The sequence below is a fragment of the Lactuca sativa genome, chromosome 3, assembly GCF_002870075.4.
Source record: "Lactuca sativa cultivar Salinas chromosome 3, Lsat_Salinas_v11, whole genome shotgun sequence".
Classification (NCBI taxonomy): Eukaryota; Viridiplantae; Streptophyta; class Magnoliopsida; order Asterales; family Asteraceae; genus Lactuca; species Lactuca sativa.
The window spans coordinates 130,558,002-130,573,050 of NC_056625.2; the positions used below are offsets into that span (position 1 = coordinate 130,558,002).

Here is a 15,049-nt window from a genome sequence, read left to right on the forward strand (position 1 = left end):
AAGGTTTTGGAATATTCCAATTAATTAATAATGCTTATTTAATTAATTAAAACTATTTAATCAATTTCAAAATAATTTAATTAGTTTATTAATTTATAACTAATTAATAACTTACTTTCTGTTAATTCCTTATTGCTTAATTAGGATACGAGGGCAACCAAAAATGACCATATTATTATTAAAAACATTATCAATTAATTTATAATCTTGGACACTCAATCCAACTATATATATATATATATATATATATATATATATATATATATATATATATATATATATATATATATATATATATATATATATATATATATATATATATATATATATATATATATATATATATATATATATATATATATATATATATATAATACTTTCTATTACGTAATAATATCATAAAATTAAATCATATTTTTTTTTAATATCTAATGAAATGATTCAATCATTCCATTATCAACATCCAATTGTTTTTCAACATTTAATGATTCAAAACGCAAAGATCCAAACACCTGCACTAATGATTATTCACCGTACGAAAATAAGAAATAAGGTCCATTGTGAAGATCAAAATTTTATAGGAAACAATAAGGATAAAAATAGTGTAAAAATATGTACATATAAATTAAAAATACGGTTTAATCGTATTAATAATTTTCAAAATATGGGTTTTTATTATCAATTACATATTTATATGTACTTATACATAAAAAAACATATATCTATTTTATTTATATGTAAATATACTTTTTTATAAATATTTATACATATTAGTGTCTAATACGTATTTATATTATGTATGAATATTGGTAAAATATATAAAAAAAGAAATTAATGATTAAATGTGTAATATGGCATATAAAATAGAAGGTAATAATACTATTTTGTAAAATATAAAACACATTCAATAATAAGACATGTACAAAAAAAAATTAGTGAATATATTTATATACAAAACAAAATACATTACCATTATAAGTAATTCACCTTATGTAAAATAAATTTAAATAAAAACATAAATTTTTATATGAGAATATAGTTTTTTTAATGTAAAAATATGTACGTTGAAATATGACTTTAGACGAAAAAGTTTTTTTTGGAAACAACCTGTCATATAGTAAAAAAACCAGAAAGAAGCTAATGAACAAAAAAAGACATTGCAAATTGTTTAAAGGGTGTTGCTTCCAACTAACCCAATTAATACTACTCTTAGACCATCTATTGCTAACCCAAAGGAAATAATACTCCCAAATTGAATAAAAAGGGAATCTTTTCTCATTTTTCCATATCAAAAAACAATGTTATTACGAAACTTTCATATGTACCATAGACCAGTGTCTATAACCATATCCATGACATTATTCTTATTTGCACTTCACTTGTAATCATCCACTTGATCAAATAGGTTCGTAATAGAATTAAATTGACTAATATGAACATCCAACCATTTAAACACTGCATCCCAAGTCCTTGTTGCCACCTCACAATGAATAAACAAGTGATCTTATTGCTCTACCTCCAAATGACAAATAAGACATAAAAGAGATAAACTTCAATACCCCACTAATCAATGTTGCTATCTATGAGAGTTCTCCACACATGAATATTAAATTTCCCTGAAATAAGACATCTCCACCTTGTTTTCCTATCATTAGAAGGTAAGATTTTATTATCAATCCATTTTCTTGTTTTAGCCACTTTGAAATCCCATCTGCTCCAATATTCCATATCCAACCATATTTGTTGTCTGTTACACATTGATAATATGTAAACGCACTAGTAACTTGGTGTCATAAAACATATTGTTGTGTGTGATTCAGTGAGTGAGTGCAAGCAAGCATTGAATCAAAGTTTATACGTTCCTTTTATCCAAAGTAGGATGAAAGCGATATTTGTGGGCCCCTCGATAATTTAGTGATGACACTAAGCGCTTGGCCAAGCCGAGACTAATTTGATGTGTTCAAATTGTAGTTTGTTGTCAGTCGTCATAAATCGGAAATCGGGAAACAACACATAGACAGAGAGAATGATTTAAATCCATGTCTCAGTCTATACGATATCTACAATCGAGGAATATATGATCCCTTATCTAAAGGACACTCTTCTGATAGGATCCAAGTTGACAGCGGTTTTTTTGAAAGCTACGATTGCAAATCAGGATCTGAATTCATACGCAGAATAGTTATTAGACTTATCCAATTGGGAGACTGTTGGATTAGTGTCTAAGTCGATAACTAGTTTTGGTATGTACTTGACCCGATGGTGCATGGTCCTTTTGGGTTGCCTTCACCAAAGCAACTTGATAGGATGAATTATGGAGAGAGAGAGAGAGAGAGAGAGGATTAATTATGATTTATTAATATATTATGAGAATAATATATTAAAGGAGAAATCATATTGTTTAATTAATATTAGTCAAGAATTAATTGATAATTAATTTTGTGACTAAAAGAGATTAATTAAACTTAAGGGACTGGAACTGTAATTATAAGATAATTGCATTTGGGCTATGGATCACCTTGGAATAATAAGTTGGACGAATTCTATGGGGAACCCATTATAAATCATCCAAGGGATATTCTAAAAGGGTCCATGGGCTGCTTAGGGCTTAAGCAGTCAGATTAGGGTTTCCTAGTTGAAAACCCTAATAGCCTACATGTATATATAGTATCCTTATGCCCCAAAAACGTGAATAAGAGTTCCTCTAGGGTTTCTAGACGTTTTTTGGTAGCCTCCTCTCTCCTTATTCTTCATCCTCTTGTTCTTGGTGTTTGTGAGACATTAGAGGAGTGACACTTGTGACTCTAAGCTTTCTAAAGCCATTACAAGGAAGATTTGAGATTGTTATTGCTACATAACAATCAAGGTAAGATCTAAACCTCATTCTTATGTTAACATGATTAATTGTATGCTAGAACTAGGGTTTAATGTCTTGGATGAATTGCATGTACAATAGAGAAACCTAGATCCAAGCATTAGGGTTTGCATGAGCACATAGGATGTTCTTATGGCCATAACCCATCAGTGGTATCAGAGCCTTGATTGGTTTCTACTGTATTGATGTCTTGGTTATTTGTTCAAGCTTCAAAATCGATTTTTTGGCTCCCTGACTGATGAACTCGACGAGTTCCAATGTGGACTCGGCGAGTTGCTCCAACTCGGCGAGTTCGAGCGTCAGTAAGAGCAGATTTTGGGATTTCTTGATGTTTTGCTCAATGTTTTAAAACCCGGGTCGACCCGGCCGGTTGAACCGTGACCCGGGATAGAAGACGGGTTAATCGAGACCGGGTTTTTGTAAAAATACCGACCGGATGGAACCGGCCGGGTTTACCATGAACCGCGGTTGAACCGGGTATTGTGAACCAGTAAAAACCGGGTTGGACCGTTTATTAGGGCTTGCTTAATTATTTGACTATCTTGTATCGCTCCAGCTCCAGGCCACAAAATAGACTTCCGTTCTTCGTTCTTCTCTGGGAAACGAAAGCAGCACGTCGCAAACGAAAGCAGCAAGTCGCCTCCATTCTCCGGCGACTTCATTCTCTGTCGACTTCATTCTCCGGCGACTTGCATTCTTCTCCAGCCGCCTCCAGGTGAGTTTCCGATTCCTTTCTTTTCTTTTTTCTTTTTGCTGCTAAATCGACTTCCGATTTCCTTTCTTTTCTTTTTTCTTTTTTTTTGCTGCTACATCGACTGGTGTTTCAGAAGTGCCTTGATTAGTTGGTTGTTCCTTCTCCACCTAAACCCAATGCAGTGATGACCGTCGACCTCAATAGCAACTGCAATGCAGTGACTTTTTTTTTTTTTGATTAGCTGTAGAAACTTCTGCTCTTTTCTTCTCTAATTGACTTTGAAATCAGGTGAACTTACAATTCATTTATTGTTAATTATCAATTACAGGTGATAGATTTTGTTAGTTTATTTATTCTTAATTATCAATTACATGTGAAATCAATTAGAGTTCATATATTGTTAATTATCATTGTTTCAAGATTTTGTGACAAATTTAGTTATTTACATTTCATTTATTGTTAATTGGTCATTGTTTCAAGGTTTTGATTATGTAGATTATGAAATTAGGATCCAATTGACATATGTTTATTGATTATAAAATTACTTTTCAATGCAGTTAGATATGGAATCAAGGGAAGCACAACCATCGCAAGCACAATCTCAAGCTCAATCCCATTCTTCGGTTCAATCAAATGTATGAACAAAGACGGATATAGCATGGGAACATGTTACTCAAGTCGTTGATGAGAAGGGGAAAAAGGCATGGATATGTAACTTTTGTCAAAAAGTTATAGGTGGTGGTGGAATAAACAGGGTTAAGAAACATCTTGCTGGTATTAAAGGTGAGGTAGTAGCATGCTCAAAAGTTAGTCCAGAAGTGCGGTTTACAATGCAAGGAAAGTTGAAAGAGACTGCCCAAAAAGAAAAAGAAAAACGCACCACTAGTGTTACTATCTTGGATGATGATGAAGAGATGGAGGAAATAGAAATGTCAACTGTGAAAAAGGGTAAAAGGAAATCTACTTCAAACTTGCATCCATTTTTTACAAAAGGTATAAATGATCCTTCCCAACCCACTATTAAATCTGCAATGCGAAGTAAGGCAAAAATACATGATGTGGATTTAGCTATTGCTATGTGGTTTTATGATGCATGTATACCTATGAATGCTTGCAACTCTCCTTTTTTTTCAACTTATGGTAGATAAAATAGCAAGTATTGGTTATGGGTACAAAGCACCTAATTATCATGCTCTGAGGGTTAATTTATTGACAGATGCAAAAAAGTCAGTTTCATTGCTAATTGATTCGTTAAGAAGCCAATGGGTTGATACAGGTTGCACAATTATGAGTGATGGGTGGAGGGATGTTTCACAACGACATTTGATTAATTTCTTGGTTTATTGTCCGAAAGGGATATCATTTCTTAAATCTGTTGATGCATCTGATATAGAGAGCAATGCTACAAATTTGTGTAATTTGTTTGCTGAGATTGTTGAAATGGTAGGAGAAAAAAATGTGGTTCAAATGGTAACTGATAATGCTGCTAATTACAAGCTTGCTGGTACTAAGTTATGTGAAAGATATCCTTCTATTACTTGGTCTCCATGTGCAGCGCATTGTCTTAATCTTGTATTAAAGGATCTTTCAGAATTGGATAATGTGAAAAGTTTGGTCAGTCTTGCATCGAGGGTTACTATTTTTGTTTATAATCATAAGTGGACGTTGAATTGGTTAAGAAAAAGACCCGGTTGGAAAGAAATTATCCGTCCAGGTGCTACTCGGTTTGGTACCGTGTTCATAGCATTGCAAAGTTTGTATGACCATAAAGAAGATTTACAAGCAATGGTCATATCTAATGAGTTTAAGAAGATGTTGAAAGTGGGAAATGCGGTTGAATGTAAACAGATTGTCTTGAATGAAATCTTTTGGAAGAATTGTTTGATTACAGTGAAAGTAATGACTCCTTTGTTAAAGCTTTTGCGGTTGTGTGATTCAGATGAAAAATCTGCAATTGGTTATGTTTACGAGGGAATGCGTCGGGCAAGAAGAGGGATTAAGGAATTGTTTAAGAAGAAGAAGGAATTATATAGGCCTTACACTAACATAATTGATAGCCGTTGGGATAGGATGTTAAGAAAAAGTATTTATTGTGCGGCTTATTGGTTGAATCCTGTTTTCCAATATGATCATGCAAATCTTTGTAAGAAAAATGAGGTGTTTCAAGGCGTTCTTGAAATGGTTGAGAAGACTTTTAAAGGTGATGACGTGTTAAATATTACCTAGAATTTAGGGAGGTTTCGTGATGCTGAAGGTACCTTTGGTAGATCTAGTGTCGTTGCTTCTCGTAATCTTACTCGTCCAGGTATGATTTAAACTTACTGTGTCATTATTATATATAAAATATTGTATTTTCTAATATATTTTTTTGCTGACTATATCATTTGTAGATGAGTGGTGGAAGTTATTTGGCGGAGATATTCCGGTTTTGCAAAAGTTTGCTATTAGAATATTAAGGCAAACGGCATCCTCTTCCGGTTGCGAACATAACTGGAGTGTATTTGAAAGGATTCACACGAAACGGAGGAATAGATTGGAACATCAAAGGCTAAATGATCTTGTATTTGTTCATTACAACTTGCGTTTACAAAATAGGTATGGTAACTTGCTAAGATATACTATGCTATAAAATGACCAAGTTATATTTGAGATTTTTTTGAATGTTTTTGTAGATTGAAGGTTGATATGAGGTCTTACGATCCTGTTGACTATGAAAATATTGATAAGACGGGATTTTGGGTGGTTGAAGAAGAGCGGGAAGGAGAACTTAATTATGATGATTTGGAAAATATGCTTGATGAGCAAGAGCATGAACTGGCTTCTGAATCACAAGGTGACCATGTTGATCATGAAGTTGATAGTGAATTTCAATTACTAAGTGACCGCGAGATCGATGCTTATAATACTCCAATTTCTCAAGATCCATGATTTGGTTTGGTCGTAACGTGTTTGGATTTGTCTACAACTATGTTTTCTTTTGTTATTTATACTTTATGTTGTTGTTTGTTGTGTTAAGATTGATCTATAACATGTTATTAATACTCTATGTGGTTGTTTGTTGTGTTAAGATTGTTTTTTGTGTTTAGATTAAACTTTGTTGACATCAAATTATTGGTATTATATGTCTATGTTGTATGGAGGAAAGCAAAAATATATGAAAATAAAAAAAATGCCATAAACCGGGTTGACCCGGCGGTTGAACCGGTTGACCCGTGAACCGGTCTTCACACCGGGTCAACTAAAAACCCGGGTTTTAAAACATTGGTTTTGCTTGAGGATACTTGCCTTAATTGTTTTGGGTCTTTAATATTCGAATTTTATCTTATATTTGAGTATATCCTTGATTAAACAAAAGATAATTACCAATTGATTAGATAATAACTTCCTTATATGATTAAAGATTGATTATTTGTATTAATTGGGTAACTTATCTTGCAAGAAATTGAAATTATGTCAAATTTAGATAATCATTAAATTAATTGTTTAATTTAAATTATTTGCTATTTGATGCTTGATGTTTTTAAATGTTTCAAAACTTGCCCTCAAGTTTTGGAATTTAAAAGTTGATTAAAAGTTTAATTTAGAAATGTTAAATTCTAAAACCCTAGTATTGTTTTGAAAAGTTCGAATCACACCCTTATGGTTTTATTGATTAATTAAGGTGTATAATTAAAAGAGATTTAATAAACCCATAGAGTTTTGGTTTACATTTAATTAAATTAAAAGTATAATTTACTAAATTAAACCACGTAGTATTTTAAAAGTGTAAAATACACCCTATACTATATATAACATTAAAAGTCTAAGTATTATATATGTATGAATAAACAGTCAGTCTTACTGTTAGTAGGCCTGATTCACGAAGCTGGTCTATAAGGGGTGTTTAAGAAAATTGCCTATAAAATGGCGATTGAATGGGTATCCACTCTTACGCACCGCACTCTTGACTAGTGGAGGGTCGTTAGCCGAACGAGTAGGATAGGACATCAACCTTCCATTATAAGTATAATGAAGTACAAAAGTAACTAAATGCTTTCATAAAATTCCCAATCTTAGTTACTTTAGGCAAAAGTGAATTGATGCAATTCCATGAAATTACAGTTTGTGCCCTTGTGAAGACGTTAGTGGAGCGTGTGTGGTTAACCAGCACACTAAATGGTTCTAAGCAAAGGTAGCAAAGGGTGACTCAATGTTTGTCATAGTTCGGTGGAGCGTGTGTGGTTAACCGGTACATCGAATAGGTGACTGTAACATGTGGGGGCACCATGTAAGTTTGCATGGTTATTCACACCCGCTTTGTGATCCTCGGTATCCCATTCAGAAACTAGTTGGGCATATCGAGATTTAAACATGCCATTGAAAAGTTCAATGAATCTCAAAAGATCTAGGAATTTTCAATAGATTTAAAAACTTAAATTTCTTTTTCGTTTTTCATGGTGGAATTTAGTGAATCGTCATTCACTTACCTTCAACTATTTTGCAACTAGATTACGACATCCCTTTTCTAGGTTGTAGAGTATTGTGTTGGGTCCTAGCCTTAATATCTCATTTGGGTGATTTATTAAGGACTCAATCAGTCAACTAACTTGAATTCAAGTTTTTCTCCCATTTTTTAAATGTCAAAGTATGACAACTATGGTCTTCCCAAATCCCGTGGAACAAGCTTTTCACATGAAGATGATATTCAACGATTCGATCAAGGAACATGAGATCATGCTTCACTTCCTCCACCTCCTCCTATTGTTCTCCCTATCCCACAAGTTCAAAAGATTGAAAAGTTCAAACTCACTCAAGCCATTTTGGCTAGTAAACATGAAGAAGGAAAGTCAGTGTGTGCACACGTCCTAGAGATGAAGTCACACATTAATAGGTTAAGAATGTTGGGATCTGTTGTCTGTGAGGAGCTGGCTGTTGACTGGGTTCTTCAGTCACTTCCTGACTCATATAGTGAGTTCGTAAGAGAGTACTATATGATGAACTACGACCTAACCCTCATTGATCTCACCTATATGCTTATTGCTGCTGAATCAACAATGATTTGGCGCACTGGAAAAGCAATGTTAATTGGTGGATCTGCCTTCCAGACCTCTATGGATATAGGAAATGGAAACAAAAGGCGTGCGATGATCGAAAAGTTTGATCATAAGAGAAAGGCAAAGTCTGAAGTAGTTCCATGTGTTGTTCCAAAAGAGTCAATTTGCTTTTATTGCCAAGAGAAGGGGCATTGGAGACAAAGCTGCCCGATTTACCTAGGAGATCTAAGAGATGGGAGAGTCAAAACGTATGGCTCTGCTTTAGGTAAAATCCATTAACTAAATATTTTAAGTTCCTATTCTATATTCTTAATACATGATGTGATAGGATTACAATTGATGTTTTATAGGATCGAAGAAAGGAAAGGAAGCTTAAGGGAAGAAGTGAGCAGAACTAATCGTGAAGAAATGGATTTCGATTGCATTGCTTGTAGATTGGATTCTTGAGCTACTACTTAGAGTTAGAATAGATTGCTAAGAAATATGTATTAACATAGTTTTTTCAATGAATTGCATTGTAAGGACAAATTTTTCCGCAATAAAATAAAATTTGATTTTAAATTATTTATTTATCCTTGCAATGGCGTGTATGAAAAATTGATGTTTGTAAGCTTCTATTATTAGCAATAATGGATTTGATTCTTAATTATGTTATTCGTGAAAAGGTCAAGAATTTACCAAATAGGGAAAGTTTCTCATCGCCCAAGTTTCCATTTGACACAAACTTGGAATCATACAACTTGGTTGCATGATGTATGAGAAATTTTCATATTTGGAAATTAGACTAATTCGTTGACAAAGTGTCAAGTGAAGTACTCAGAGATCGAGTACACAAAGTTGTGTGTCGATCAAGTCCACCACAAGAGTGACAAAGATATTCGTCATGATTTACTAAAGGTATAGTAAATATGATTATACTTATAAGATTAAGTGTAATTCTAAGTTGATTAAAAGAGTTTTAATCAATAGCAGAATGAATAAGAAGAATCAAGTAGGCAAAAAGATAAAAGTTTCTCTATTCTAAGAAGAAGGGAGGGTACCTTTTATTATGTTTTATGATAGGTCTTAATGATTAAGAACCATATCTTAATTGATCCTCTAAGTGAGTCTTAATACAATTGTATGTCTGAGAAGAGGAATCAAGAATTCAAGAAATGGTTAAATCAAGAAGTCAATCATACTTCGTTCCAAAACAAGTCTTAGAGTTAAGATTGTGACATTGAGTGACAAGTCTTAAGAAGGTTTATAACATTCATCAAACGTGGAATTTGAAAAGGTTTTCTTATTACTGCACATTTGAAATTGGAAAGTTGTGATGTCTTGGATAAGACAAAGACCAACTAGGACCAATGTTGTGAAGTGTTTTATCTTGATAAGAACTACACTAACTCTTGAATATTTGTTTTGTCAAGGAATGGTTATTGACAAGAGAATCTTATATGTCAAGGAGTCAGTGGGAGTCTTAATTGTATTGAAAAGTTTCAAGAACTAATCAAGAACAAACCTTATCAATCATCACTAGCACACGACTTGAGGTTCAAAACCTATCGTGTTGACACTATCTTGTTTGTGTGCCATTCCAATTGAGTTAATTATGTATGTCAATTATATGAGTTCTCATTTGAATGCATAAAAGGCAAGGACCTTGATCAATGAAAAGTACATTGATAAGGAAGGGTGAGTTGCTTAACTGCTCGGAAGACATGGTGGGCACTCGTGTTACCATAAGGCAAGAAATCAAGATTAAAGAAAGTTCGGTCCATAAGAGTTTGAATTTGTCGTAAACCTTGTTTTGGACAAATTCGCATGGATAGGAACACATACACCATTAAAATCTAAGTATCATAAGATTCCCTCCTTCATGAAGATGAATGTGAGGAAATGCTTTCACCAAGAGAGATTTTAAGAAGATAGTGATTGTGAAAAATTGTATTCTCGAATTTGATTATGGTTACGGTATCCCTTTCCATAATTAGAATTGTGAGATATGGCAATTAGTCTAAATTATTTAAGACACACATATGAGTTATCTAAGGCCGAGGTGTATGAGATTAAGAAGCTTAGATAAAAGATTATGAAAGCATTAGGTATTAGAAATATGAACTTAAGAAATTCAATAAGTATTGTTTTTCTGGAAGTTAAGTTGTTTTCTGAATACATGTCAAAGCTAGTGGGAGCATAAGTGTTATGCTTATATGATAATAATCATCATGATAGTGGGAGCATAAATGTTGTGCTTGTATGATTATTAAGGCAAGTATTGCAATTTAGCAATATCAATTATAGAAAAACAAGAGTTATACTTTGCAAAGTCGTAAGGGTTGAATAATTGTTTTGCTATAATTAAGGGAGAGAATATTATGCTTCATTTCAAATCTAAAGGCTTAGGTTGTGGAATGTTAATAAATTTAGTCAAGGATACATAGTATGTTCTCAAATTCCAATTATGGTTATGGCATAGTTCGAATTTGAGAACGTGGCACATAAAATATTATGGCAGAAGATTGATAAAGTATCAGATCTTTATGTAAGACATTATGCATCGTCTTCCATACGCTTCGGGTATAGGATCGATTGCAAATGCTATAATATTTGACCATTCCAAAATTTTCCAAATGTGTAGCGCATTTAGAGGGAAAAGGACTAGAATTGGTTTTGACTAAAATAATTAAACAACTATCAAAGGACAATCCAAAGCTCGCCGAGGATTGGTCGCTTGTGAGTAGTTGGAAGTATGGTATTGGATGGACCATATCGACATTATTATGAATGGATAAGATTTTATTAAGAATGAGTTGTCATATGGCAAGTATGGAAATGTTTCCATATTGAGAGTTGGATATTGAGAATCTATGTCTAGATTAGAAACTTTTATGCAAGAAGGATGTTCAAAGGAATGTACTTTGAGTGAGAGACATCATATCTATAGAATTGTTTCTGATAGAGATTGGCCAAGTCTTGATGATTTTGAGCTGTGACTTTACGAAAGGATCATTGCATAAAGTGTTAGAATCTAGCATAAGTAACAAGAATTTGATATTCTTATACTTACGATGTGGATTGGGAGTTGTGAAATGAGTATGATTGGAAATGTGTTCATTTGATCTATTTCACAAAGTAAGGACCATAGGTAAACATTGTGTGCATGCTGAGAGCATGGGACAAGTGTAGTAACAATTCAAGTAAGAAGTTGACTACCTGAAAAACCAAATAAGGAGTAATCAATATGGGGATTAAATAAAATGTTTTATTTATACCCAAAGTTTGGGGCCATATGGGATTAGTATTATTCTTGTGTTTCACTTTGCATGTTTTGACTTCCTGAATAATTAAATTGGTTCAGAACAATCAAATTATTCGAACGGACCACAGTCGTTCATATGTTGGAAGTAGGTATGAATGAAGACGGTCGTGAATTGGGGTGTGGATTTTCTAAAGTGTATTAGACATAAGAAAATGTTTGTTGCAACATTCATGAGTGCTTATGAATATGATTTGAGCATTGGATTAAACCTACGCTCACTTCATGGATTTTATCACGAGTGATTGGTGAGACGATAACATCTTATATTCTTGAAACCGAGATGTGTGAGTTGTATCTTTCGAGTCGTTTACACATTGATAATATGTAAACGCACTAGTAACTAGGTGTCATAAAACATATTGTTGTGTGTGATTCGGTGAGTGAGTGCAAGCAAACATTGAATCAATGTTTATCCGTTCCTTTTATCCAAAGTAGGATGAAAGCGATATCTGTGGGCCTCTCGATGATTTAGTGATGACACTAATCACTTGTCCAAGCCGAGACTAATTTGATGTGTTCAAATTTGTCACACCCCGAAAACCAAAGGCGGAAACATTTCCAGGGTTGACTCCACGTTGAGTATCAAATCCAATGCACATAGTAAAGCAGTAATCACAAAACATTACATTACATAATATTGTTTACATCTGCTTGAAAGTAAAGTTGTACAAGTGTATTACATATGTAATATGAACAAAAGTAAAGACGAGTCTTCGGAATGCTCCGTCTTCTCCAAAAGGTGGCGGTGTACCTGTCTAACGCTGACCTGAGAATACAAGCGGTTTGAAAATCAGCATAAAGTTGGTGAGTTCATAAGCGGTTTAGTTTTGAAAAGATCGAGTTTCCTTTGTTACAATTTCGAAAACGGTTGGTTATGTCATTCCAGGAAAATCCCATATTTTCCTTATAGTTTTAGTTATTCGTTTGTTACTTTATCTATTTATGAGTTGATGTGCTACCCAGGAAAATCCCATATTTTCCTATGTGTTGAGTTGCCTATTTGTATCTAAGTTCGTTACTGGTTGTTATGTTATCCCAGGAAAATCCCATATTTTCCTATGTGTTGAGTTGCCTATTTGTAACTAAGTTCGTTACTGGTTGTTATGTTATCCCAGGAAAATCCCATATTTTCCTATTTGTTGAGTTGCCTATTTGTATCTAAGTTCGTTACTGGTTGGTTCTTAGGTTTGATTTCGAAGTACTAGTAATTACCATGTGTATAGTATTAGTTAAGTATTCTAAACCCTTAGATATTCTACATTCGAATGACTATTATCTACTAACTTAGTTGTATTTTCGAATATTTGGAATCACACAGAAGCGTACATTACAGTATTTTTGAAGTTCTGTTGAGTTCCAAAAGAGTACATTAGTTGTATAATCGAAGTTCTGTCGACATTTTGAGGCGGATATATTCGAAACTCAGTAGAGGTCCAGAGGCGTATTTTCGTATTTAATTCGAAACTCTGGTGACACTCAAGGGGTACACTAGCTGTATATTCGAAGTGTTGGTGTCATCCAAAGGCGTTAATTCGCATTCGTAGTCCTATTATGCTATTGGTTAGATTTGTATTCGTATTCGTTCTATCCTATTAGTTATATTCGTATTCGTACTAACCTAATAGTTATATTCGTATTCGTTCTATTCTATTAGTTATATTCGTATTCGCATTCGTATTCGTACTAACCTAATAGTTATATTCGTATTCGTTCTATCCTATTAGTTATATTCGTATTCACATTCGTTTAGTATTAATCTTAGTTATGATTAGTATGATTTCTTTTACAAAAAGTAATACTGATCAAAACACTTTTTACAGAAATCTGGATTTAGTCTAACTGTTTAACCTGCAATTCGAACCATTAGTTATCACAATTTTCATTATTAAAATCATACATGAAATAAAACATTTGAAATGAAAATACGTTTAAGTACAAGATTTCTTGTACTTTTGCTTGTATTCCCCCCTGAAAACGTTGAAAACCATTTGAAAAACATATGAAAAAGGATAGGGGTATGAACTCACTGGTTGAGAAACACGTCGGTTTGGATCCTAAGCGTCAGTTCTGGGTTCGTGAACGCACAAGGTTCCTATGGATTATGAAATGATACATATTTGTATTTAATTAGGACATGATTAATTTATTTATTAAGGACATACATTTCTAGTTGCGGAAGCACCCCATTTCAAGTGTTTGGAAGGACCCGGGTGGCGTTTAAGGACTTGTATGGTTTGGATATTGAATTGGGACTTCAAGAGTAAAATACTTAGGGAGTTTACGGCCCTAAACACCACACCCACATGATTTCACGGCCGTGAACTCATAAGTGGTGTTTTTGGATGCTAAATGGCTTCATAACACTCGGGAATAATTGCTAGACTTGGGTTTTTGGCTTTGGAATGGATTAAAACTCACAAAGGGACCATTTATTGGAGTTTACGGCTGTAAACATGGAGTTTACGGCCGTAAGCTCCCCATCACACAAGATCCTTGATGTTTTGTTCCTAAGTCAATCACATGTGATTCTAATGATTTTTCTAAGCCTTATATGAATTTTTGAGGGACTTTTGGAAGGGATTTTGGAGTTTATGGCCCATGAACACCCTCATGGCCGTGAACTCTTATGAAAGGGTGATTTTATATGTTTTAAGGTCCAATACTTGTTTGTAAACATTTCTAGAATTTATCTCAAGGCTTTAGGTGTGTTAAAGTGGCATTTTAACACATTTAGAGGAGTTTACTCTCCAAGAACAATGAGTTTACGGCCCAAGCATGTTCTTGGGCAGTAAACTCAAGTTTACTCCTCTAAATTGATGTTCAAGGTGTTCCAAGGCCAAATCCATAATTCTAAAATTCGTATCTAAGCTTCAATGGTATTTTGGAAGGGTTTAAGGGCATAAAAACCCCATTTATATGAGTTTACGGCCCAAGCATGTTCTTGGGCAGTAAACTCATGTTTACTCTTCAAAATCCATGTTAAAGGCATTCTAAGTCCAGTCCATTAAGCCATTAAGCCATATCTAAGCTCCAAAGGTCGATTGGAAGGGTTTTTGGGCTCAAAAACCCATTATATATGAGTTCACGGCCTAGGGATGTTCCAAGGCCGTAAACTCATGAATGTGGTCCTATTTCATGATTTG

General features: G+C 33.6%; 1 protein-coding gene across 1 annotated transcript; it reads left to right on the forward strand.

The window, feature by feature from the left end:
• The first annotated feature begins 851 nt into the window (after positions 1-851).
• On the forward strand, positions 852-6,497 carry LOC111912956 (uncharacterized). The gene is made up of 7 exons (XM_052769820.1): positions 852-870; positions 3,432-3,590; positions 4,127-4,204; positions 4,305-4,562; positions 4,714-5,769; positions 5,960-6,164; positions 6,242-6,497. Exons 1-7 carry the CDS (start codon positions 852-854, stop codon positions 6,495-6,497), a joined length of 2,031 nt encoding a protein of 676 aa, XP_052625780.1.
• The last annotated feature ends 8,552 nt before the right edge of the window (positions 6,498-15,049 follow it).